At 36.8% G+C, this 25,215-nt stretch overlaps 1 protein-coding gene across 1 annotated transcript in view; it reads right to left on the bottom strand.

The window, feature by feature from the left end:
- The window catches only part of LOC103591727 (hemicentin-1-like), a 202,569-nt gene that overhangs the window by 34,502 nt on the left and 142,852 nt on the right, over positions 1–25,215 (bottom strand). Inside the window, exons 7-10 of the mRNA XM_008574239.1 lie at positions 16,111–16,282; positions 13,998–14,104; positions 2,515–2,635; positions 734–997 (exon numbers count right to left, since the gene is read on the bottom strand). Coding sequence (XP_008572461.1) covers positions 734–997; positions 2,515–2,635; positions 13,998–14,104; positions 16,111–16,282 — 664 coding nt within the window. The remainder of the gene's footprint in view (positions 1–733; positions 998–2,514; positions 2,636–13,997; positions 14,105–16,110; positions 16,283–25,215) is intronic.

Below are 25,215 nucleotides of genomic sequence, written 5' to 3'. Positions count from 1 at the left end.
TTCAATTTAGGGGCTAAGTTACTAACTTTGAAGGTTGTATTTGAGGAAATATTGAGGTTGGTTCTATTCTCACTGTTCTAGAACTATTAAATAATAGCTCTAGAGGTGTTCCTGAAACCACAAATCAAAACCTTATGTATAAATGATAAATTCTTGTCCCTCCATTCAATTGTACAATTTTAGTCCATGGTTCAAGTTATAGTTTATAATTGAAATGCTACCTGAGGCCTACAAATAATCCCTAATGTGTGATCTCATCTCCATATAATAGCAAATATATAAGTAACTAGGTTACTAATTAACTAACGAAACAACTAACCAAATAAAGGCAGAACAATCAACAGTTTTTTACAATAAAGTACTGTTCACGGAGCAGAAGTTTTCTGACAATCGTATATAAACGTTTAGCCAATTTGGGTAATTCAATCAAACATATATGACAGGCTTTTCAGGCGAAGAGAGGGTACCAGAATTTCCCAGTTCAAGTTCTTATATTGATTGAAGTAATCAAAATCCTCAGATCTATAATCAGTGAGTATTGACATGAAATTTTGGATGTGCTATTTAATGGTTAAGATAAATTGTGTTACCCACATGTAAATATTCATCAGTTTGGTAACAATAATAATATGAAGAGACTATTTTTTTATATTTTAGCCCATTCTTTACCTACTGGACCACATCACCCCCATAAATTATCAATATTTTAATGCTGAATAAAAGGATGTCTCACCTGGGACAATACTAGAAAAGGAAACACTTGATACTCTCTGGAAGAGATAACCATCCTTATCATAGCCTGATACTTTGAGAAAGAAAGCTTCATTTGGAGGTATAAAATCAGAAATATTCCATATGCCATAAGGTTTCCGATCTGGGTAATATCTAACAGGAATAGTCTTGAGAGAACTGCCTGAGATACTCAGAAGTTCAAGATGATCTACTCTAGCTGGAATGGAAATTCCGGAAGTATTCAGCAGCACGTAGGTAGGTATTCCTACAAGAGAAAGACTTTGTTAACATTTAGAAGTAACGTGCAATTGAGGTTGTATATCAAAAAAGTATTTGCACTATAATAACATATAAGTACTATAAGGATTAGTAGTACAGACTGCTCTACAAATTGTGGACCAGTTGTAGAATCTTTTCTACCTAAAAGACAGTTTGTGCATAATCAGAGAAACTTAGGAAATCCTAAGTAATTATTTTATAGTATTTTAATTACATTTATATGTAGAAAAATTAGAATTGGAAATATTGTGTTATGTGAAGTTTGATTACATGAATATTTTAAAAGATTCACTATTTTGTATGCTCCAGAAACTACAACGATAAAAATAAACAAACTACAAGCAGAAAAAATTTTGAGTCACAGTAGAATTGAGCTTTCTTTTTAGCTATAAAACTATAAATCTTGGGCCGGCCCAGTGGCGCACTGCTATAGTGCGCCGCTTGCGAAGCGTGGCGGCGCTCCTGCCGAGGGTTCGGATCCCACATACAGGCCGGTTCCCGCTCACTGGCTGAGCGAGGCGTGGGAGCAACGCCGAGGGTTGCGATCCCGCTGCCGGACACGGAAAAAGACAAAAAGGAAAAAAAAAACTATAAATCTTAATGTATGAATAAAATAAGAGGATAAATAAGATTTAAAATCAGCAATAATTTCATCTTTGAACATACAGTGATACATGGTATCTTTAATTTTTCAGCTATATTCATACATTTTATCTTGACAGGACAATTTATAGATTTTAGTAAGAAAAGTCTCAAGTATAAAAATAAATTAGTGTGTTCATTAAGGTACATATTCCTGGGACCTACCTTCTGTGGTTCTAATCCAGGAGATCTGGGGTGGGGTCAAGGAATCTTAATTTTTAACATGCTCGCTAAGTGATTTTGATATCACTGGTTTTGGGACTACACTTTGAGAAAAAGTGCCAAGGCCAAGAAAGCAATAAATATGGTATATATACATAATGAAATGCTACTCTGCCATAAGAAAGAATGAAATTCTGCCATTCGCAGCAGCATGGATGAGCTTGGAGAAAATTATGTTAAGTGAAATAAACCAGGCACAGAAAGAGAAATACGGCATGCCCTCACTCATAAGTAGGAGCTAATAAATACATACATAAAGAGAGAGCAAAAGAAAGAGACAATCACAGTAAGGCATTGAACTTTCAGAAGGAGAGATCAGAACTGTGGTTACTAGACATAGGAAAGGGGGAGGGAGAGGGAGGTTAGCAAGAAATTGGTTAATGGACACAAAGAATGATTATACTTTGTAATGATGAACATGCTAATTATCCTGATTTGATCATCACACGCTGTACACAGACATTGACATTCAACTCTGTACCCCACAAATATGTATAATCAATTATGTTTCAATAAAAATAAAGATGCTATGCTTCTCAACTTAATTGAATATTACAAAATTATAAAATCAGACAGTCTGAGAAATATTTTTACTTGGAAAACTATTAACGCCAGTTTAAGTAAGAGGCACATACAAACCTTGCACCGGTCTGCTGACTGTGTTTTTGAAGTCCAGGGTGGGCTTTCGGGAAAAGCCAGCTCGGAAATCAATGGTACTGAGGCCAGTGATACGGACAGAGTGCCTTCCACCACTGGAGGTCTGAAAACGTTCAACGACAAACCCAGTCAGCAGTTGATCCAGGGATGCTGGTCACACTGAGCACTAACCAGAAAGGGAAACTGCATTATGTTTAATGAGAATTGATGTCCAATAATTAAGGCTCTGCCCAGGTGTTCTGAATTTTACTGTGATTCTATATTTCAGATGTAAGTTTTGTAATATGTGCTCCATAAGGACTGTTCTATATTCAGTTCAGTAATATAATGCATGCCCAATGGTAAAAGATACGAGTTTAGTCACTAGTGAATGGACACAAAGTAAATCTGTACAAGCTCCATAAGGGCGTGGATGTTTTGTCCCTTGCTGTTCACGTGATAGATGTTCATCAAATATTGATGAAATGAATGAATGACAATCTTCTTCCACAAAAACCATTCAGGTTCAATTCTGGAAAATATTTCCTTTTTCTTTGCCTCTGGGATTTTACAGCCAGGATAAGCACAAGAGCTGACCATTTTCCAACCGGCATCCTCAGCTAGGCAGTGTCCTAGCAAAAGTACTCCATGCTCAAAACACAAATGTTAGTAAAATAGGGTCTTCATCCTCAACAAGCTCATGGCCATTGAGTGAGACAGAGGGAGAAACAGAAGTGTTTAATATGATGCAATAAATGCGTTGATAGATACACATAAAAGATATATAGATATACATAAAAGAAGCATAGAGTAGCCTGTAGTTCAGCGAAAACTTCAAAAGGAGATGATGACTAGACTAAGTATTGAATTATAAACTCAGCACTGAAGGGACTTATATGTGCATAAATAATAAATAATTAGTATTAAGGCCACAGGATAAAATAATAATAATAATGTTTATTGGCACATCCTCTGTGCTCAGTCTCCTTAAATACATAGACTTATTTAATCCTTCTTCCAACCATATAAGGGAGATATCATCATCATTGCAACTTTATAGACAAAGAAGTCTAGGCACCAAGTCGTTCAATAGTTTGTCCAAGTTCACAAGGTTTGCTAATTGCAGAGGTGGAGTTTTAATCCAAGGTGAAGCTCCAGGCTCTCCACCACAGTGCTGCATTATCTCCTAAGGTAACTTAGAATTAGCCTCTACCCCAGGGATGATCTGAGGACCACCTACACCCACAAAAAATCACTTCGGTTGTTTGTTAAAAATTCAGATTCCTGAGCTCCAGCCCAGACTTACTGAATCAGAATTTCTGGTCAGTGTAGTCTAAGAGTCTGCATTTCAAAAACCACCTAAGACTTACAAACAAGAGTTCACCATTATTTTATTACACTGGTCACCAAAACTCTGTCTTGAAATAAAATGACTACATAATACCGGAATTTAAGTAAAAGCAGGAGAAAGGAGTGAAATAAAAGCATTCACATGATAACATCAGGACCCCAAACATGGATCTCAACCTCAACACTGATAAGGCACACATTTAGGTCATAGCAATGACAGGATGCACTAGAAATATCTAATATATACTAGAAATATATTTCTATTATGTATAAAAATATGTGTTTATATATAAAATGTACATATATAAGTTTATACATACACATATAATATTTATATACATATATATAATTTTAATCTGATGAATAGCCAGATGAAGCCACATGATGATTGCAGACGGGCCACCTCCAAAGCTCTGCAAACTACACAAACTACACTGTGGCTTCTTATTATCTGACAATGAGGAGATAAAGGATGAGGAGATATATATCCCTCTTGCTACCATATTTCTTCCTCATTGAGTAGAATCTACAACAACTCAAAGGTAAGGAAAACGAAGGTGAGGGAGAACAGAAAACAAACACATCGTCATGAAAACAGTGTTGCTATACTCTTAGCATAAATGATGCTGCTAGTTGTTATGATTCTTTACCATAAAGGTTACAAAAGATTGTATGCATCAGCGTAGGAGTCTCAGTACAACCACTTATTACTTTGTTTCTAAAGGAAAACGTGTTACGAATACCAAATAACAGATAAAAAATGAAAACTATTGATCATGACCCAATTGTAAACTAGGGATTTCCTATAGAGTTATATTAAGCCTTGATAAATCTAATTTCAACTTCTTTAGATAACACAGAGCTTTACTGATGATACTATCTCCTACTAATGTCATGTAAGTCAATCAGAATTCTCAATATAATGATGAGTTAATATAGTTTATTCACTAAACATCATATATTACAGTTAGTTGCCTTGTTGCTCAGAAAGTCCCCTTATGATAAAATAGCTGTCAAGGTTACCAAGGGCAAATATGACACATAATTTGCCAAATTACTGCTATCAAGTGCTAAACATCTGCCAGTGTTTTGTGCACAAAATTGTTTTAAAAGAATAATACTTAATATCGGAGTAAGAAAATTAGAAACAAAATGCAAGTGCTTGAAAATATTATCTTCTGTTGCTAAATAACACATTAAAAGTAAAGCAGATTTGATGAATAGGAAGCCCCTTATAATTTATGTAAAATTACCATAAAATAAATTAAAATTCCACACTAATTAACTAATTAACTTACATAGAAGTAAGAACGTAGGCTTACTGTTGTCTGAGCAATGCTAAATAGGAAGAGTAATAAGTTAAGTAACAAAAATCTTAATTTCAAGTTTCTATATTATTCTGTAAACAGTAGGAATGCCTTCATAGAATTTGAAAGGACTGGTAAATAAAAGATATTTCCAACTGAGTCAGTTTTTATACACAATTACATCCAAATCTAGATTAACCAAGATGATGGGAACAAGTGACATCACAAATAAGCCAAAATCATGGTTTAAAACCGTAAGAAAAATTAAAAATTTAAACTAACTTAGTTAAAAATGACCTCTGTTAATTTTTAACATTGTTAATTCAATGTATTTATCATTCTTTAATCATTCTCTTAAAAGAATTACAATACTTGGACAATATCTTAGAAACATTACACATTGCATTAAATTTCTTGATGAGAAAGTGCCAACAGTATGTTATCTATTAAAGTAAGCTATTATTTTAGTCTTTTTCTTGTCTGAGCTCCCTTTTAAAAAATATTAGTGAAGTAGAAATAAAAATATTTTATGCATAATGATGGTAAAACCAACCAGTAACTGGACGAAAAAGGAGAAAGAAGTATGAACATACAAAAATGTACACTATATAACAAGGTTAATCTTTTACATAACTTATCACTTATGAGAGAATACTATTATTATCCTCATCTCACAGATCAAAGAGGTTAAATAACATGCCCAAAGTAACAGATATGGTAGGTGGCAGAGCTGGGGTGTGAACTCAGTGAGGCTCCAGAAACTAAACCCTACAGCTACCCCATGCATTGCTCATGAGGATCCCAATGGATTCGATTACGCTGGTTGGAGGGTAAAAGTTGAAATATGCTGAACTGCTCTACATAATAGAAGGGGAGTAATATGGAAATCTTGGGACTATCCAGGGGAGAGAAGCAGAGAAACGTAATGAGGAGACAAAAGGGGGAAGGAAGATAAGGAGAGAGCAGAAGGGCTCAAGGTGCTTCTGACATAGCCCCCAAATCTGCAGGTAAATCTACTGAATTCACAAAATGCAGGATTTCCTGCAAAATTTTGAAGGTGCTGAGTTTTGCCCTACGTCAAAGTACAAAAGGTTGGAATCAACACACAAACCATCAGAAGACAAGGATACCACAAGAAAATAAGCTTTCGGGAAACCACGGAAATGTTGGAAGAAAGCTTTGGATTATCTCAAGTTATGGACCTGTTGGGGTTGGAGGAGAAATAAATGACCCAATGGTTTTTAAGGGGCAAAGAAAATTCAGTTAATTCTGTAACTGAGGAAAGCAGAGAGGAAGCCCATCTCTTTCCCCTCTCTTTCTCTCCAGATTATTTTAGCCATTTTAGCATCATTATCTATATACACAAAATAAAACTAGTGAAAGGCCGGCCTGGTGGCGCAGTGCTACAGTGCACCGCTTGGGAGCGCGGCAGCACTCCCGCCGAGGGTTCGGATCCCACATACAGACCGGCCGCTCACTGGCTGAGCGAGGTGCGGGCGCAACACCGACGGTTGCGATCCCGTTGCCGGTCCCAGGCCGGTACGGGCGCGACATTGAGGGTTGTGATCCGTTGCCAGTCACGAAAAAAGACAAAAAGTAAAAAATAAAAAAATAAATAAAACTAGTGAAGCCAAAATTACTGTCTTAATGTTTTTCTTCTTGTCTTTTATATCATGTAGATTCAACCTGTAGGTTATATTAAAATTAGAATATGGCTCCAGAAAGCATCTCTTCACCACCGAATATCTTGAAGTATCACTCCTGCATAGAACTAACCTAACCTCATGGCTTCTGTAGTTAAGAAGATGGAAATAAAGGAGCAGCATACTGGTTCAGAGCGTAACAGGAAATTTTCTAGATACTAGACACTGGACAGGGTTTATGTGGGCTAGGAATTCTGAGAGTGTGTTTCAAATAGTCGATTTAATCATATGATGTCTAAAAGTTGATAATGAGCTGCATTACTACTCTGAATGAGGAGTAGCGTGTTTATCAAGTTGTGGAAGGATCTGAGTCAGGAATACCCAAGCTGCTGCAGTGTGAGCAGGGCTGAGTCAAGGTCAGGATTTGGCAAAGATGAGATTATACTAGCTGTATACTGGCCTCCTGAAATTGCGAATGGGTAGCCTTGACCTGCAAAGTAGTAAGAGAAAGAGAAGGAGCACAGTGAACAGAATCTACGTTTCTGAATTGGAGTGAGACTACCAGGAATGCAGGAGCAAAACAGGCTAAACCACCATTTAGCAAGCACCATGGAGAGCTCCAGGGGGACGTGAGTTGCTCTTCTGAGATCTCAGCTCAGATCGTCCCGGTCAGCTCTACTGCAGATGAATCTAATTCTTCATTTAAGGGAAACAACTTATTAAATACTCGCCTATATTGAAGTTCTTTTCAGGGCAGTAACTATGTCATACTAATCATCTACAGAATATTACTCAATAGGCACTTAATAAGAGTAGAGTTAATAAATAACATTAAAGCCATCCACCTGCCCGGTGTAGATGCTTTTCCTTAGTTTCCCCTCAAATGCCAGCTAATGCCAGTCATCAAGAATTCATTGAGTTTTCTAGCTCCATTATGCTAAGTATGTTCACATGTTATCTTATATAATCCTATTACATCCAAAGATGATTTTATAGCACCATGAAGAGAGGCTCAAAGAAATGATTACTTACAGGTTTAGACAGCAAGTTAAATGGCAATTATTCCAAGATAAATGCTCTTTCTATAGTACCTAAGTCTATAGTATCTTGGGTTAATATAATCTCTGGGTAGATTCAAAACCTCTGGCATAGAAGACAATAATAGTCTCCAACTACTCATTTGCTATTCTGTATTTCTAAGTACTCTTTCAGTTAGGATGGGTCAGATCAGTTGGGTATTGCTAAACTCCTCTCTGAAAAAAAGAAAGCCCCAATTTTGTCATTTTCCAATTTCCATGGTATAAATACTTCCATCATGGCTGATTTCTAACTCCCAGTGTGATGTCACCAAACACAGAGTTGGGAAGAGAAGCACATAGTTGGCTCTGTGAGCCACTATGAATCAGTTCCAGCCCCATTAAGCCACAATAATAGTCTGGTCAATGGGTTATAAAGGAGTGAAGTGTGTCACTTCTGGGATGAGAGAGAAGTAACATAAATCCTTTCTTTTCATTTACTCAATGCACATTCTCCAGTCTCTTCCCTGACTAAAGTGACTGAAGAGGCTGCATGTTCTAAGTTATAGTGGAACCTCCATCAGCTTGGGTTTCTGAGTGACTGTGTGAAGCAGAACATCCTGTCAAACCCCGGGGGGACATGTAACATTAATGAGAAATTAACCTTCTTGCATTAATCCAGTGAAAATTCCTTCTAGCACTAAATGTGAAACATGCTTATAAACTGAGTTAAAATCTGATTGATAGAGCTGTTTTAAATACAATGTACAATTTACATATGTTCAGTATAATAACTAATTTAACTATTTAGCCTATTCATGTGTCAGAAACTGTTTAAGCATGTTACCAATATCTCATTTAATCATGACAATATGAAATAGCTATTATTTCTCCCAATTTTCCTAAGACTTAGGGTGGTTAACTAACTTCTCTAAAACCAAAAACATTAAATAATGGATCCTGAATTCAAATAGATGTCTAGCTCTTTTCAAAGTACTTGCTATTAAATAATACACCATTCTTTACAAAGTAAAAAATAGGATGATTTCTTTTTTTTTTTTTTTTCTTTTTGTCTTTTTTTTTCATGACCGGCAACGGATCGCAACCCTCAGTGTCGCGCCCGTACCGGACCGGGACCGGCCACGGGATCGCAACCCTCGGTGCTGCTCCCACACCTCGCTCAGCCAGTGAGCGGCCGGTCCGTACGTGGGATCCGAACCCTCGGCGGGAGTGCCGCCGCGCTTCCCAAGCGGCGCACTGTAGCAGTGCGCCACCGGGCCGGCCCAAAATAGGATGATTTCAATCAAGTATTTATTAAGAACCTACTGAGAGCTAAGCACTGTCTCAGACACAAAGACATAAGACCAGCTAGATTTAAATATCATTGTTTTATTGGCCATTGCACATTTGGAGAAATTTGATAAGGAAAGAAATATACCCAAAGCATAGAATAAATTCTATTTAAATATATGTACACACACATGCACATATACATTTATATATACCTAAGTGTATCTGTACTGAATGCACAGATAGCTCTTTTAAAAAGGAAGCATTCCATTTGGTTGACAGTCTATATTGGCAGGCCAGAATAACTGGGAAAATTTCCAGGAAAAATCCACTATAAAGCATTCTATTAACTGAGAACATTGAATTAATGTGTCACCTAATCCACTCAAATAACACACCTGGTATAAGCCTACAGGCTTATTCAAGGAAGTCACCAGGTGAGAACGGAGGCCAGCATAATAATCTTGTGTGGTCCTCTTGATTTGATTATGATTTCTAAACAAGCTTATGGCACTTGAATGTGACTTCTAAAATATCCTTATTCTGCAGAAAATGCATTGGTAAGCTCTGGCAACTAACATAACTGTCCAAAACCAAAATATTTCTACTAGTCTCAGAATCTCAATATAATCATGTGGTTGCGTACACTCCCTTCTCTGCTTGGGAGATTATCTAAGGACAGTTTATCCAAATTTACTCAATGGAAACATACCCCAGGGGATGTGTTAAATAACATGATCACACTGATAATCCTAGACCAACAGAACATTTTGTACCACCTAAACCCTTTGGGTGTTGGCAATTATTTAATGTTTTTGCCTGGAGTTTCCCTTAAAGAGCAGAGGACAAAATTTGGCCCAAGAGTCTTCATGGTTATATTCATGTACTTTATGTACAGATACAGTTGCCTGAATGGAAAAATCACAGCGCTTCTCAGGAGTAAGATCCAGGATTTGTAACTTCCCTAAAAATGAAAACTTGGGGCACAAAGCAATCTTCTCTTCTGTTTTTAATAAAACTTTATGTTCTTTTCAGGTACTTTTTTTTTTTTTTCCCTTTTTGTCTTTTTTCGTGACCGGCAACGGATCGCAACCCTCAGTGTCACGCCCGTACCGGACCAGGACCGGCAACCGGATCGCAACCCTCGGTGTTGCGCCCGCCCCTCGCTCAGCCAGTGAGCGGCCGGTCTGTATGTGGGATCCGAACCCTCGGCGGGAGCGCCGCCGCGCCCCCAAGCAGCGCACTGTAGCAGTGCACCACCGGGCCGGCCCTTCAGGTACTTTTTTAAAACATACTTTACCTGTATCAGAGGCAACCTAAAACATTTGACTCATATATATGAATTATATAAATGAGTTGACTTACTGTCTCTATTTAGAGAACATGCCCTAATATGTCACAGTAAAGTACTTGCTAGGGAAACCACAAAATAAAAGCAACTGTTACTCTCACAGCATTTTAAATCATGGACAGAATAAAGCGTTCTGTGTCAGAACACCAACTGTAGTCTAAAGAACCAATTCTTCTGCCTGCTTTTCTAGATATAATCAGAATAAATATATTAATTTTTATCTATAAATATATAGTTCTTTTTCAGGTACTGTGGCATGAACTTGTAACAAAATATGGTCTCTAGTAAAATAGGAAGAGAAATTCTGAACAGGAATAAAAATGATGTAAGGGAGAAATTAATCCAAAAGGAAGGTGCAGAAAAATGGCAGTAGAAAGCCAGAAGGAGAAGAGAGCATTTTACAAAAAAAAAAAAAAAAAAAAAGCCAGAGAAGGCTTGATGAAAGTGTTGCCATTTGAGTTGACCCTTGGGGGATTGTTACAAGTCAGACTGAAAGGAAGGGCATTCTAGGGAGAAGGAACAGCTTAAAAGAAAGCATAGAGCAAGAGAATGTGGTCGGGGACAGGGGACAGTACAAAATTGTATTTGCATGGAGTGTAAAGGCAAGTAATGGAGGGTAACTAGAAATATTGGCTGAGGCTCAACTGGGTGGTCCTTGAATACCACACTAAGGTCAAATAATGGATAGACTATTCTCCACATGTGGGATAAAAACTGTTATGTGAAACATTCAGAGATATTCTACGGGTAGAACGGACATTTCCCAGATAGGAGAGTGCACAGGAGATAGCACAGGGATACGCTATCTAATCTCAGACATTTCCCCTCTTGAGAAAGCAAACATGTAAAACGTTTACCATTCATCACCCATCCAAAAGGGAGATCCAAAGTCAGCAGCAATATTTATATAAGTAGATTCAGCTCAGTTTCCTTTGCATCAACCTCATGCATTCTTCTAGTATTTCATACAGGAGGCAAAATAAGTTCATTGTTTTTAAGTTGCAATGTAATGCTTATCCTTTGTTTAGTTGTTGTTACCACTAACTGTGCACTAGAAATGGCCTAAATCAGACCTGGAGGTTCTTTTGGTGAGGACTAGATACACATTTAAGATAACATGATAATTGACACTGCGTTTTTTTTTTTTTTTAATGTTCCCTTAATTATAGGATACTGAGCTTAGAGACTTGTCTAAACTGAGTTCCCGTTGCATCACACCTTTATTATGACTCCCCTCACTCACAGACTAATTCTCAATACTTCTCTGTTCTAATTATCAATTAAAATGTGCTCCATGTGCCTTAAGTAAGTAGCAGGGAACACAGCCAAGAGCAGACACTCAGGAGATGTTTATTGAACGAACAGGAGTGTTAAGTACAAGGTAAAGTCATGTGACATCTCTCCTCTGGCCAAGAGTTTTACTAAAGGAAATACCACTGGGAGCAATCCAAATCACCTGGAAATAGCTTCAAATACTTCACAGTAAATTGCTAACAGTATGGAAGAACAGCATCACAGTCGATAATGGATAACTTAACGTTAATATTCAGAAAGCAAGAACGAATTACCTGAGTGGACTTGCTAGCTCAGGACACTGCTGACTTGGGTTGTGCTTAAATGAAAGCATTTGAGGGATGAAGATATTCAACACTTCTTAAATTCCTTCCTACTGTGGTCCCAGAACATCAGACTCAACACTAGTCATATATTGGGCAAGTTGGTCAAAATAACTATACCATCAAATTTGGCCACATTTATTTAAAATATCATAGCAGCAAAACACTTCATCATTGACAGTCTAAAGCATTCTACAAATATTGAGCACTTAACATGTGCAAGGAACTGGGTGAATAACACAGGTAGATAGGACCATTTCTGGTCCATTCACTAAGAGATTACCAGACTTTCTTTTACATTGCCTTTTCACCCCTGCCCTTATCTCATAGTATCCATATCAAAAACATTCATCCTACGGTTTCTATTTTCCTTACAGGGCTTAGAGTTCTGAGAATAAAAAACTGATATCCTAGAATTTGAGTGGAGTTACATTGTAAATTTCATTCTTTAAAATGGGAAAGTTAACGTAGATATTATTGAAAAAACAAAACAAAACTGGCGGGCATGCAAAAATGGCTCAAATGTCTGTCACCTCCACACACTTTGACAGCAGCTCTACAATTTGAATCATGGTCCCACTGATCCCACTTTCTACGTAGAGAAGCTGAGACAACGACAGAGTAAGTACTGCATGGGGTATCTTTATTTGAGTTCTCCCAGAAGGACTCTAGAGCAAGTTGTTTATTTGGGAGACACAAGGGACACTAACAGGAAGAGGGGAAACGATACAGCAGAGGCAAGAGGCCAGTACAAGCCTGCTCCCACGGTGACACCTCGAGCGTCTTCCTCCAGGGTCTGAAAGCTATTGCTGAGAGGTTACTAATTCTTCCACAGAACAGACCTCTCCTGATCTGGATAAAACCTCTCAGACACAGAAATGCAGACCTGGAGGTGGAAGTAGGCCAGAGTACACCGAAAAGTTGGAAAAACGTGGGCAAGTCACTCAGAGCGTCCACTACAGTGGGTCACACACATAATTTGCAGCAGAACCAGATCTCTGATATATGCTATCCTACATTTCAAGTGTATGTTCTTTCCTCCATACTGCCAAAATGTGATGCTTTCTTAAGGTGAATACACTCAGATAACACTTAAGATAAGGCTAGGATACAAATACCATTGTGTGATTTTTAAAAAAATGAATAGAGTGAATAGAGTTTCATCAAATAGTAACAGCCAACAGTACTTGAGTGCTTGCTTTGTAAAAGAAATTATGCTAAGTATATAATGTGTGTCATCTTAACTTAATTCTCAGTCCAACTGTGAAGTAAAGGACTATAGTGCCATCCCTCCATTACAGAGAAGGAAAGCAAGGAACAGAGAAGCTGTTCTCAAGGCAGTACAGCCATTAAGCAGTGGTTTTGAGATTCAGACCCAGGCAGTTTCACACCAGAGTCTGTGGCCTTAACCATTCATTATTCTCTATTGGCTCCATGTCTGATTATCTTGGAAGCAGGAGCTGGATAATAAAATCAATCTACAGATTTGATGATAGGAAAACTATCCAAGAATTTTATGAGTATTGTGTGGCACTGATGACATTCATGGTCATCAAAACTTGACACTTCCTGGGCCGGCCCGGTGGCGCACTGGATAGCGTGGCGGAGCTCCCGCCTGAGGGTTCGGATCCCACATACGGACCGGTTCCCACTCACTGGCTGAGCGAGGCGCGGGAGCAACGCCGAGGGTTGCGATCCGTTGCCGGACACGGAAAAAGACAAAAAAAAAAACAAAACTTGACACTTCCAAATCTATGTGATCAAAACACTGCTTTCAAATTCACTGTGTATATTGCTTTTTAGTAAACGTGCTCTCCATGACTGCAAGAATAGATATAAATATACTATTGTGTATACTTTATAAAACATGCCAACATCAAAATAAAATAACAGACTTAGCGAAATGACAATACCTTCACTGTCCACATTCCAATTTCTGGTTCTTTTACATTCACCACTTTGGCAGAGTTATGGATGTTTAATAGCTCATTCAGGCCAAATCCCTTTTTTATCAGCTTCCCTGAAAGACAGACATAAAGGTAACAAGTACAATCTTTCTCCCGGCTACGTATATAAGCTGATTTAACACTACATAAAGCTAAGAGAATGATCCAATTTCAAATAACACAGAGACATATTTTAGAAAAATGTCCTGCAAACTAATCCAAACAGCCCTTGTTTTCTATTCTGTGACTAAAATGAAGGACATTCCATTTCCAGCATACATTACCTGATGGTCATTTATGCCACAGCTCAAAACATTGTTTTATTTATATCTAAAGTATACTTAACGTTAGGGTTTCTGGGCACTGAAACTGAAGGAACAGATTCCCATTTATTATGCTGATTTGATTGTAAAATGAAAGTAACAATTGGCAGGCTGTAATCACATTCTCAAAGCCAGCCTGGATAACAATGACCACGGCTACCCAGAAATTAGGTGCAGTCACCAGAGACATTTAGATTAAATAGATGGCAAACAGAGCAAACCAGAATAAATGTCTTTTTGGACATCACTCAAGGTATTACTAACACGAGAGCCCTGGGCATATCTTCGCACAAAATGCAAAACCTTGACCACTTTTTCCATGAATCACAGGGGAAGGCTTTTATCTGTCATAGAAATAATTAAAAGAGGCAGTGTAATGAAGTAGTATGATACCATCCCCTACTGACCTGAGATTTATCTAAAGTACCTAATAGTTGGAACTTAAGGAGGAAGAAAAGCAAATTTGGAATTAAGCCATAGTTGAGTTATTCACTGCATTCTTGGCTCTCCTATGGACTATTTCTGCAGTTATATAACCTGTGTAAGTTATATTCACCCTATGTTTGAATCAAAACTTTTTGCAATCATTGTATGCCCAATAACTTTTTTAAGTAGTAGGAACAATGCAATGGGTTCAGGAACTTTTAAGTATCCAGGTAGTGAAAAACCCAAGTCTTTCCTGGATAGCACGGATGCTATTACAGCAAAATGCTACCTCGACAGACAAACCCACTTATGAGGCCAAACCTGTAGAAGTCTTGAAAAAGAGGTTTTCATGGCTTTGTAAATTTTAACAAATTTGCTAATGTGGATGTGGCCTCTGAGGACAATTTCATATATGTTTTCTTTTAGGAATTAGTTATTTTCTTCTAAGACTCAAAGTAAGAAAACATGTTATCCCCTTCCTCGTTTATAAATATTCACAAATAGAGGAAAAATATGCAACATATGCTAAAGCCACAGTGAAAATAAAACTATTTTGCAAATAACAATAGCTAAAAAATATTTCTAAATGCAAATATTAAGAAAAATGAGATTTCTGTGTTTACTAGATTGCTTTTCAATGAGTCTTATAATAATTATCAACCAGCAATGGAATCAGGCAAATATTATGGTTATAAAGTATAAGTAAGTGAGAAACAAAGTAAATTAAACATTCCTCTTCTAAGAATATAAATTTAACTACGTTCTTTGTAAATTAAACCTTATTAAGAAAATAATACAGTGAGAAATTAGGCAGGTGTTTTAGAAGGAGTTTTTTAGTGTGATTCATTTAAAGATCACATAAAATACTAAATTTTACAGAATAAATTACTGTGAAATATCTCCTCACAAATTTATTAAAAAATGTAATTTCAGGTTATATTTAAATATTTTCCTTTTGTGTAAATTAACTACAGTTAACCTGATCTATTGAAATATTAGAAGTTTTAGCTTCTTGGTTTTTTTTTTTTTTGGAGGGGGGGTGGCAGCTGGCCAGTACAGGGATCAAATACTGGACCTTGGTATTATTAGCACTGTGCTGTAACCACCTGAGCACTGAGTAACCACCAGTTTTAGCTTTTTGAATCCCATGTTAATTCAACAATACTTAGGACTAAAAACAGTTTTCTTTTTTAGACATCTTCTCTAGCCATTTCTGAATTTACTGAGTTTATTCTTAAAGTTAGCATTAACTTGACATAAATAAATGTGCAAAAAGTCTTTTACCCTCCATGGTTTTTGTATTTTATTACGTGACATTCAATATGTCTCACCTAAAGGATTGCGAATTTCAATCACTGGAGAAGGGCCACTCAGAGACACAGTGACCTCTTTTAAGCTAGGATCGAAAGGAATTTTCCATGTATTTACAGCCTGTTCCAAATGATCTGTGGATAAGAGGTGAACTTTGGATGCCTGCACTGCTTCTTCTACCCACTTTAACACCTATAAGAGAAAAAGAGAATTGTGAGTTGTATCAGAAAACAACAACAGTTTTATGCTACTGCTATTTCACGTGCTTTGGTTAATTCCATGACTCAGGCACTTACTGCACTGGAGTGAGGTTTATTTCAGTCATTAGTAAAGACAGGACTTTTCCTACCTCCAGTTATTGTAGATTCAGAATAAAAAGCAAGCTTAACCCACATTCAAATTCTACTTTTTATACCTTGGATTAACACATTCAAAATGAGACTACAGCGTCCAAAAACTGGTACAGTGAAATATGCAGAGATATTACATACAGTTTTTTATGTCTCAAGAGAAATGAAAAGAATCTATTAAAAAAAAATAGTAGGACCAAAATTATGAGATCCCTTTTTCCTCCATTCTTTCTTTCTGGATTTCATTTCTTCCCAGATGCAATTTATGAAAGATACCTACTTAGCAAAGTATCACATCCAATTTCACTATGTTAGGTTTATTAATTATTGTATTATAATATATTGAAATTATATGTAGTGTATTATATTACAGAATATTAATGGTTGAAAAATAATTCCGTGTCAACAAAATAATCATTTTTACAATAAAATGAATAAGTACCAAAAAAGTGAGAAAAGTAACTACTGTGTTTAAAGAGAACAGAAAAAATATTTCAGATTGGTATCAAAGTAGTGTGTTCTTAAAAAATGGGCTTCAGGAAAATATTAAGAAATTGAGTTATAAAAGGGTGTTAATGCCTTACTGTGAACAAGGAAAACTTCCAATTCACAGAAGTGTTCTGCAACAGCAAAGACAATTACCCATTAGATAAATAGCGCATGTCAGGACCGGCAGTACTTAGCTGATCTTACTATAATTAGCTCTAAGTCATGATAATCTTTACTCTACCTCATCTTTCTCTGGTTCACCTATCCTTCAGAATTGTACATCATCTCAAACAACTTCTTTTGTATTTAGGCATAAAACACTGAACAGAGCTGGATATTAAATTACAGTCAAGCTATTAAAAATATACAAAAACATTTTTTAAATTTCAGTAGAGGGCCGGCCCGGTGGCGCACTGGGTAGTGCGCCGCTTAGGAGGCGCGGCAGTGCTCCCGCCCGAGGGTTCGGATCCCACATACAGACCGGTTCCCGCTCAATGGCTGAGCGAGGCGCGGGAGCAACGCCGAGGGTTGCGATCCCGTTGCCGGTCCCCGGTCCGGTACGGGGGCAACACTGAGGGTTGCGATCTGTTGCCGGACACGGAAAAAGACAAAAAAAAAAAAAAGATAAATTTCAGTAGAGGCAGTCACAAATCAAGTAATCAAGCAACAAATAATGTGCAATATCTTTATTTTCTATTTAAAAGTATTCTTTTTCTTTCTTTTTTTTTTCTTTTTCTCCCCTCAAGGGTAAGGGAAAAAGCTAAGATGTATTATCATGTAATTCACAATGTGAGGCAATTATGTTCATCATAAAATAAATGTTTATTATTCAAGGTACTCCTCCAGTACTAGGTATTGATAAGCCTATTTCTAGTCAATATTTGGTAACTGCTCTTCTTCTCTGAACTAGTACTTATTAAATTTTTAGCATTTATTATATATTATTTATTTTTCATCAATTTTCCTTCCTTTACTCCAGGGTTAAAAACCACATCTCCTATTTCTTTGTACCTCCAAAACTAAGTGGAATGCTCTATAACATAATATAGGTGGGACATGTACTAATATCAATGAAGTTGGTCTTAGTGATGATAACAAATGATGTTCTTCTTAAATAAAAGAATGTTATAGGTATTCATAAAACAAGGAGTGCTTATTGAAATAATATATCAAAAATGCCATGACAATTCTTCCACATAGTAAATATTCAAATGACATTAGTTTCCTCCCTCCACAACTAAATTACCTCCTCTTCTCCAATTTGAGTGTTTCAGCAATGGCTTCATAGACAAAGTAAAACAATCTGGCTATGAAAGACAGACAAGACTAGCAAATCCATACTAGGTAGAAGAGAGGATCTGAGCAAATGCAAAGACATTAGTACTACAAATATGTAGAGAACATGAGCGACTCCATCTAGTTGCAGTGAAATGTTCAGATAAAAGAGAACCAGAAGATGAGGCTGGAAGTTTGTGTCAGGACCAGACAACGAGTGGTCATAATGTTTGGCCATGACACTTAGATTTTACCCTAAAGATCCCAATAATAATTACTGGAGAGCTTCAAGTAGAGGAGTGACACATTTCTTTTTTTTTTTTTTTTGTCTTTTGTCTTTTTTCCGTGTCCAGCAACGGATCGCAACCCTCAGTGTCGTCCCCGTACCAGACCGGGGACCGGCAACGGGATCGCAACCCTCGGTCAGCCAGTGAGCGGGAACCGGTCTGTATGTGGGATCCGAACCCTCGGGCGGGAGCGCCCGCCACGCTTCCCAAGCGGCGCACTATCCAGTGTGCCACCGGGCCGGCCCTGACACATTTCTATTTATTCTTTTTTTTTTTTCTTTTTTTGGCATCTGGGCCAATATGTAGATCCAAACCTGTGACCTTGGTGTTACAAGGCTGTGCTTTGACTAACTGAGCTAACTGGCCAGCCCAGGACTGACACATGAAAAGTGACATATTATTACAGAAAACTTGTAGTGGTATCATAGGTGAATTATGCAGAAAATCAAAATTGATTACAGCCAATTACCCAAAATTCAAATGATATATTTCCTCAATTTTCAACCTTATAAAGCACCTGGAATTTTGTTATGAAACAAAGCATATGTCAATGTAATTGTCTAAAGAAGTAGATGTCATTATTTGAAAAATAGGTTCTTAGTGATCTATCATGTTTGAACAATAATGGATCACTCTGCTCATCAAAGCTGTCCATATATCTACAGATACCAGATTTATTGTAATTAATATTTGACCATAAACAAGACACATATTTTACAAATCAGTGTTGACATTTGATGTGAACACAGCATATGGCTGTAAGGGTCTGCCCGACTCAAGAAAATGGAAAGGATTGATAGAGGGTATGAGAGAGCATAAATTTAACTGATAATAACTTTGAGGATAACGTCTAAAATAGAGACGAGGAGGACAAAGGACAAACAGAAATCAGACAAATGGACAGAACATTTGTTTTAAGGGCAATACACATAACGTGGTCATAAATGATTCTCAATTGAAAAGGAGGAAAAACGACTAGAAAACAAGTACCATGAAGACTTGTATGTCCTCTCAAATTTAATAATGAAATGAACAGCATTGAGTAGAAATGGAAGTGAAGTCAATTGTTATATACATCCTTCTTTAAACTTACAGTATATTCCTGGGTGGTTCCTCAAATATATATCTTCCCTTCAAACCCAGTGTAGAGAGGTTATGATATATTACTGGAAATCTATCCTATTGTCTATTAACAACACATAAAAATCACTAAATCTTAAGCATTCTTAGGAAGATGGAAGCTTTTCTAATTTAGTTGCATTTTCATAAGACAAGTGTGTTTAAATGGTACAGAATGTAAGTTGGCTTTGGTTTACTCCAAATACCATTTCCAATTCATCAACATTTATGAGGCTTTCACAAAAGGATTACCATGTATCATAATACTACTTGTTGGGAAAGACATAGTGCAGACTTCTGTCAAGAGTCTCAAATCACTTTTTTATGCACTTATAAGGAAAATCAAACTGAAAACAGATGCAACTCATTTTATTAGAAAATACAGATACTACCAACATGTGAATAAAAGTAGATCACTGCAAGCTATAGAATGTACCATAAGAGAGGTTTCTGGTCCATCGAGTTGCCAGATATAAAAAACAACAATCTCTAACTGCAAATGATGTTCTATTATAATGACAAAAGGAATAAAACTACAATAATGTGAGAGCCTTTGAACTGTACATCTTTATCAACACAAAAACTTTTCAAACCACTAGAGAACTGTTTATAATATATTAAGAGTTTTCATGTAAAAATGATTTTCTAATGATATGTAGCAGTTTATATCTACAAAGGGCCTTCAAGAGCATCTGTCTAATCCAGTTCCTTAATTTGATACATGGGGAAACTAATATTTGAAATAGTTCTTGTAGTTTTTAAAAACTTGACTGATTCTAGCTCAATGGTTAGATTTAAGCCCCTTGTGTTCCTGAAGACACTCCTTCATTTAAAGATTTTGCAGCCTATGGAATAATCAATACATAAAAATAAGCTCATATGTCTACTCAGCTCAGGAATGAGATGCATATACTGTTTTAAAGCACAAAACCAGCACACATTATTATGCATGGTGAAATACAATAGTATTAAATAGGAATGGAAATGAATTTTCACATACATCTTCAAGAACAGGAATTGAAGAACAGCTCTGCTTGAAAGAGCATTCCTTACGTAATAAACTACATTCAAATGAATTTTTCCAGGACATCCTTTGTCATCTTGGTGGGAAAGGGGAAATATGGTAAGGTGTTTAACACGATTTGCAATTATGCACTTATCTGTATTTTTGTTGTTGTCGTTGCTGTTTATCTGTCTTCCCTACTAAATTGTAAGTTGCACGAGGGCAGAGGCCATGGCTGACTTGTTCACTATTATAGCCTCTGAACCTGTGCATGGGATATAGCAGATTCCTAATTAAATATGTGTGGAAGGAGGGATAAAAGAAGAAAGTAAAGGAAAAAAAAGGAGGTAGAGAGGGAGGGAGGGAAAAATTTTACATCAGATCTTTACCCTCGGAGTATGCTAAAAGGTAGCATTTTGGCCCTGTGTTCATTTGTGACAAAGTCGTCACTTGGCACTGAATTTTTGGCATTAAAGCTGAACAGGGTTCAAACCAATATCAGTGTTCTGAAATGTGAGCATCAGGCTGTATTTAATTTTTATTTGTTTATTTGGTTGGTTAGCTTCTGATTGAAAAATGCAAGAAAAAAATATCTCTGGAATTAAGCCAGTTTTTTAAAAATGCAAAAATGCATGCTTCTCAGCACTAGATACATATTTTTCAAATTAATTGAGGGCAAAAAGTTGGTTAAGTGTAAATGCTACCCATCTGACAAGTGGTGCCTACCCTGGAGAAAATTTGTTTAATATTACTGCTAATACCAGCAAGCATTTTTATAGTGCTTATTACACGCCAAACACTTCGAAGAGCTTTACACTGATCTTCACAACATCCCTTTCACATAGGTAAATAGGTATGATTATCTATATTTTACAGATGAATAAAAATGAGTCACAGATGCCAAAGTTCATAAGTCACGCAACTAGTATGAAGGCAGCACTTGTCTTGTGGTCCCAATAATCTTGTCTTTCACATTCTATTTTTTGAATTCTCGTACGGAAAAATGACAGTTTTTAAGAGTGAATCATAAATAATAACTAGTAAAAAATAAAAATCAGTGCAGGTATTTTAAAAGACAAAAAGCACACAAACACGCTTTTTTATCACTATTTTACCAGCAAATTGTCAAGAACTAAACAATATAGAATTATTAAAGGCTTTTAATTTATACTGTATTTGATGTGAGAAAGACTTGCTACATTTTCAAGACAATCACTTCATGGGGAACCCTACACGACAGCAGTGGCAGGCTTCACTCACCTATGACCTGGCTAAGAAAGATGCTCCTCTGGATAACGAGAAGAGCCTTTCCTTCTGGTTTCAAGTTCATTCCTACCCTGCAGTATCGCACAGAACCCATAATTCAGAAGTGGCTTAAACGTCATAAGCACTTCTGAGTATCCAGCTGGAAGTATGAAGGAGGTTCTCAGAAATATAGACCTGGAGTCCAGGTGAAGAGATCCAGGTAAGAGATATAATGGAATTTAAAGCCATGGAGCTTCTCTCGCAGCCCTTCCCCACCAAGAACTTACACAAAAGGGAATACACATCATCCTGTGGAAATAGACATCAATACGTGATAGCTCAGAATAGAGCCTTGGAACAAGTCTCCCGTTGTTTATTCCAGGCAACTTTCAGATGATGATATAGCCCCCCTTTATATGTGCCTATAGACAGTTAATAAACTATTCATGCCAATACGAGTGGTCTAGACTTGTGGCAATTAAATTTCTCATTGAAGATGAATTAACTGTCATTCTAACTTTATACAACACTGCTGTGGGTTTGGTTAATTTGAGTCTATTCCTGAAGATGGATCCATTCAGAGGGCTGACAAATCCAGTGTCATAGTTTATAGATCTTAGCAAATCCACCAAAGAAATGTCTCCATTTGAGGCCTCCTGAGGAGGTCTTCCCCTGATAATATCCATCTGTATTACTCTTTGTGTGTTGTGTGTCTACTTAATTTGGATAATTATACAGTGAGATTTACCAATAGCAAGTGCTAATAAACAAGTGCTGTTGGAGATTCATTGTATAGTCCATAAATGCTCATGATGAAGGTATACAAAATAAGAATTCATGTGTTATAAGATTTTTTTTTTTAAAGAAAAGACTTTCCAGTGGAACTAAAATATAGAGAATATAGGGACAAAGTTAAAAACTGAAAGGACATGAAGAAATTTGGGCTTAATGAAAACTCTACAGAAGATTGGTAAAGAGTGACTCTCAACTTCAGCTCAAAGAGCACCTGACCTTTGTGTGAAACTACCACACCTTCTCGTTGAGGTTTTATGAAAGTTTTATAATGTTCAACAGCTGAAAAAATAAAAACACACTTCAGACATTTTTGAAAGGTGAAATCATTCCTGCTAGTTATTTCAAAGTGTGAAAGTATACTTCATTAACTTATCTTCATAAAATTCTTGTGCATCACGACTTCAATGTGTTATAAATGAGACAGGAAATTTAGCTTGCCAAAAATATGCTTTATTTAAAATAATAAAAATATAAAAGATTGACTTTATCATTCATGTCTCCCATTCAATCCTTTTTTGTTTGCTTAGGCTTTTTTACTTGTTTCTTTCATGTTTTGTTTTTTAAAATTTTTCTACTAAATACCTGTTTATTTTAGAGTGGCCAAATCTCAGAGAGTTCAGTTGTCCCACTGAAACTCTTCCCAGTTTTAAAAGTTAAAGAAGTTGTAAAAATATATAAATATTCATACATGCACTCATGTACATACATATGAAGGTACTTCAAAAGGATTGTGGAAGGGCCGGCCCGGTGGCGCACTCGGTAGAGTGCAGCACTTGGGAGTGCAGCGGCGCTCTCGCCGAGGGTTTGGATCCCATATAGAGACCGGTCCACTCACTGGTTGAGCGCAGTGCGGGCGCGACACCGAGGGTTGCGATCCCGTTACCGGTCACGAAAAAAAAGACAAAAAGGAAAAAAAAAAAAAAAGAATTGTGGAAAAATACAATTAAAAAACAATATGAATCTTTCCATGAACTTTTTGAAGACTCCCTCATACATACAAACATATGCATGCCAGTTACGGTCCCTCTCTAGGCTACAATGAAAGCAGGACAATGTCTCAACTATACCCAGAATCTCTCGGTAAAAAAAACACCCCCAAGTTAGGCAGGTACTTAATAATTATTGAAGATACAGGTTCCTTGCCCTGTCTCTTTCTCCCCATTCATACTCTTTATTTATTGATCTATCCATATATACATACATACATATTTAATAAGTCATGCAGGTACAGTAATTACATGAAATGCCACCCCAAACAAATTTGGAATTACTAATCTGGGTTCTATGAAATGGCTTCAGGGACATCAATAAATTCCAGAAGATTATATGCAGAGGGAGGGGGGGTGATAGTTTGGCCAGATTTTAATAGGGAGATAGGAGGGTACATTTAAAAAACAATTTTACAGAGATATTCTTTCTTCTACAGAATAGTCTTTTACATTATTAAACAAATTTTTTATGTAAAAAAGTATTTCAACCCACTACTTAAAATAGAAAAGTTAGATTATGAAATAATTCACACTGCAAAGGAATTCCTCATTTAATAAATGGGTATAGTCTCCTTTCAAGTGTTCAGAGTCATTAAATAAAAAATTAAGAGAAGAGGCTGTGAGCTAAAGTATTCCAGAGTACCAACATAAATTTTAATTTATAACGACCAAGAAAAGTAGGTATTTGTGTGTTCTAATCTGCTTTCCTTACCCCTTAACTTTTACTGGAAGGAAGCTAAAATACAAGATTGTCTGTTTTATACCTGGCATGTGGAAACTTGATTAGTCCCTATAGCATATACCTAATGAAAGTTAGCAAGATTTTTCCCAAAAGACCTAAAAATACAGACTTCATTCCCAAAAACAATTTGCTACAGTCTAAGATCTAGTTCTTAGGTTTAGGGACTTAATTTCAATTGAGATTAGATCTATTTTGGGGGGAGAACTTAGTCATTGGGGCAGATACATAAACATTGAACTCAAAGGACTGATACTGTCAATGAAGAAGAATCAGGACAATCATGGCTTCATGACTTTCCCATTGGCTTCTGGAGGCAGACTTATTCTGGAATCCAATCATAACTGGATGGTTGCTTTGATCCTACCATTTAAGAAGCACTTACATGCTAAGCTCTATGGTAAAGATGCTGCAAATCTTACATCATTTAATTTTTCTATATCTTATAAGAATTGATATTTACACTTTTCAGTAGTAGAATTCTAGTAAGTATAAGATTCCAAACAAGGCACAGAACTCCACATCCTATGCTCTTAATCATTGTAACATTATAACATAGGGTCCATTATGCCCCATTTCTACCTCTGAAAGAAATCTTGGCTTCTAATGGCCCAGGGAAAGAAGGGGGTGGGGGGGGGGGAAGGAAGGCAGAAAGAAAGGGCGAAAGGAAGGGAAGCAGGGAGGGAGGAAGAAAGGAGAAAGGAAGTGAAAAGAAAGAAGGAAGGAAGGAAGGGAAGGAAGAAGAAGGAAGGAAGGAAGGAAGGAAGGAAGGAAGGAAGGAAGGAAGGAAGGAAGGAAGGAAGGAAGGAAGGAAGGAAGGAAGGAAGGAAGGAA

Source organism: Galeopterus variegatus, unplaced genomic scaffold, assembly GCF_000696425.1.
Source record: "Galeopterus variegatus unplaced genomic scaffold, G_variegatus-3.0.2 Scaffold1017, whole genome shotgun sequence".
NCBI classification, from domain to species: domain Eukaryota; kingdom Metazoa; phylum Chordata; class Mammalia; order Dermoptera; family Cynocephalidae; genus Galeopterus; species Galeopterus variegatus.
The sequence above is the reverse complement of the archived record's forward strand: the minus strand, read 5'-3'. Positions and strand labels throughout refer to the sequence as shown.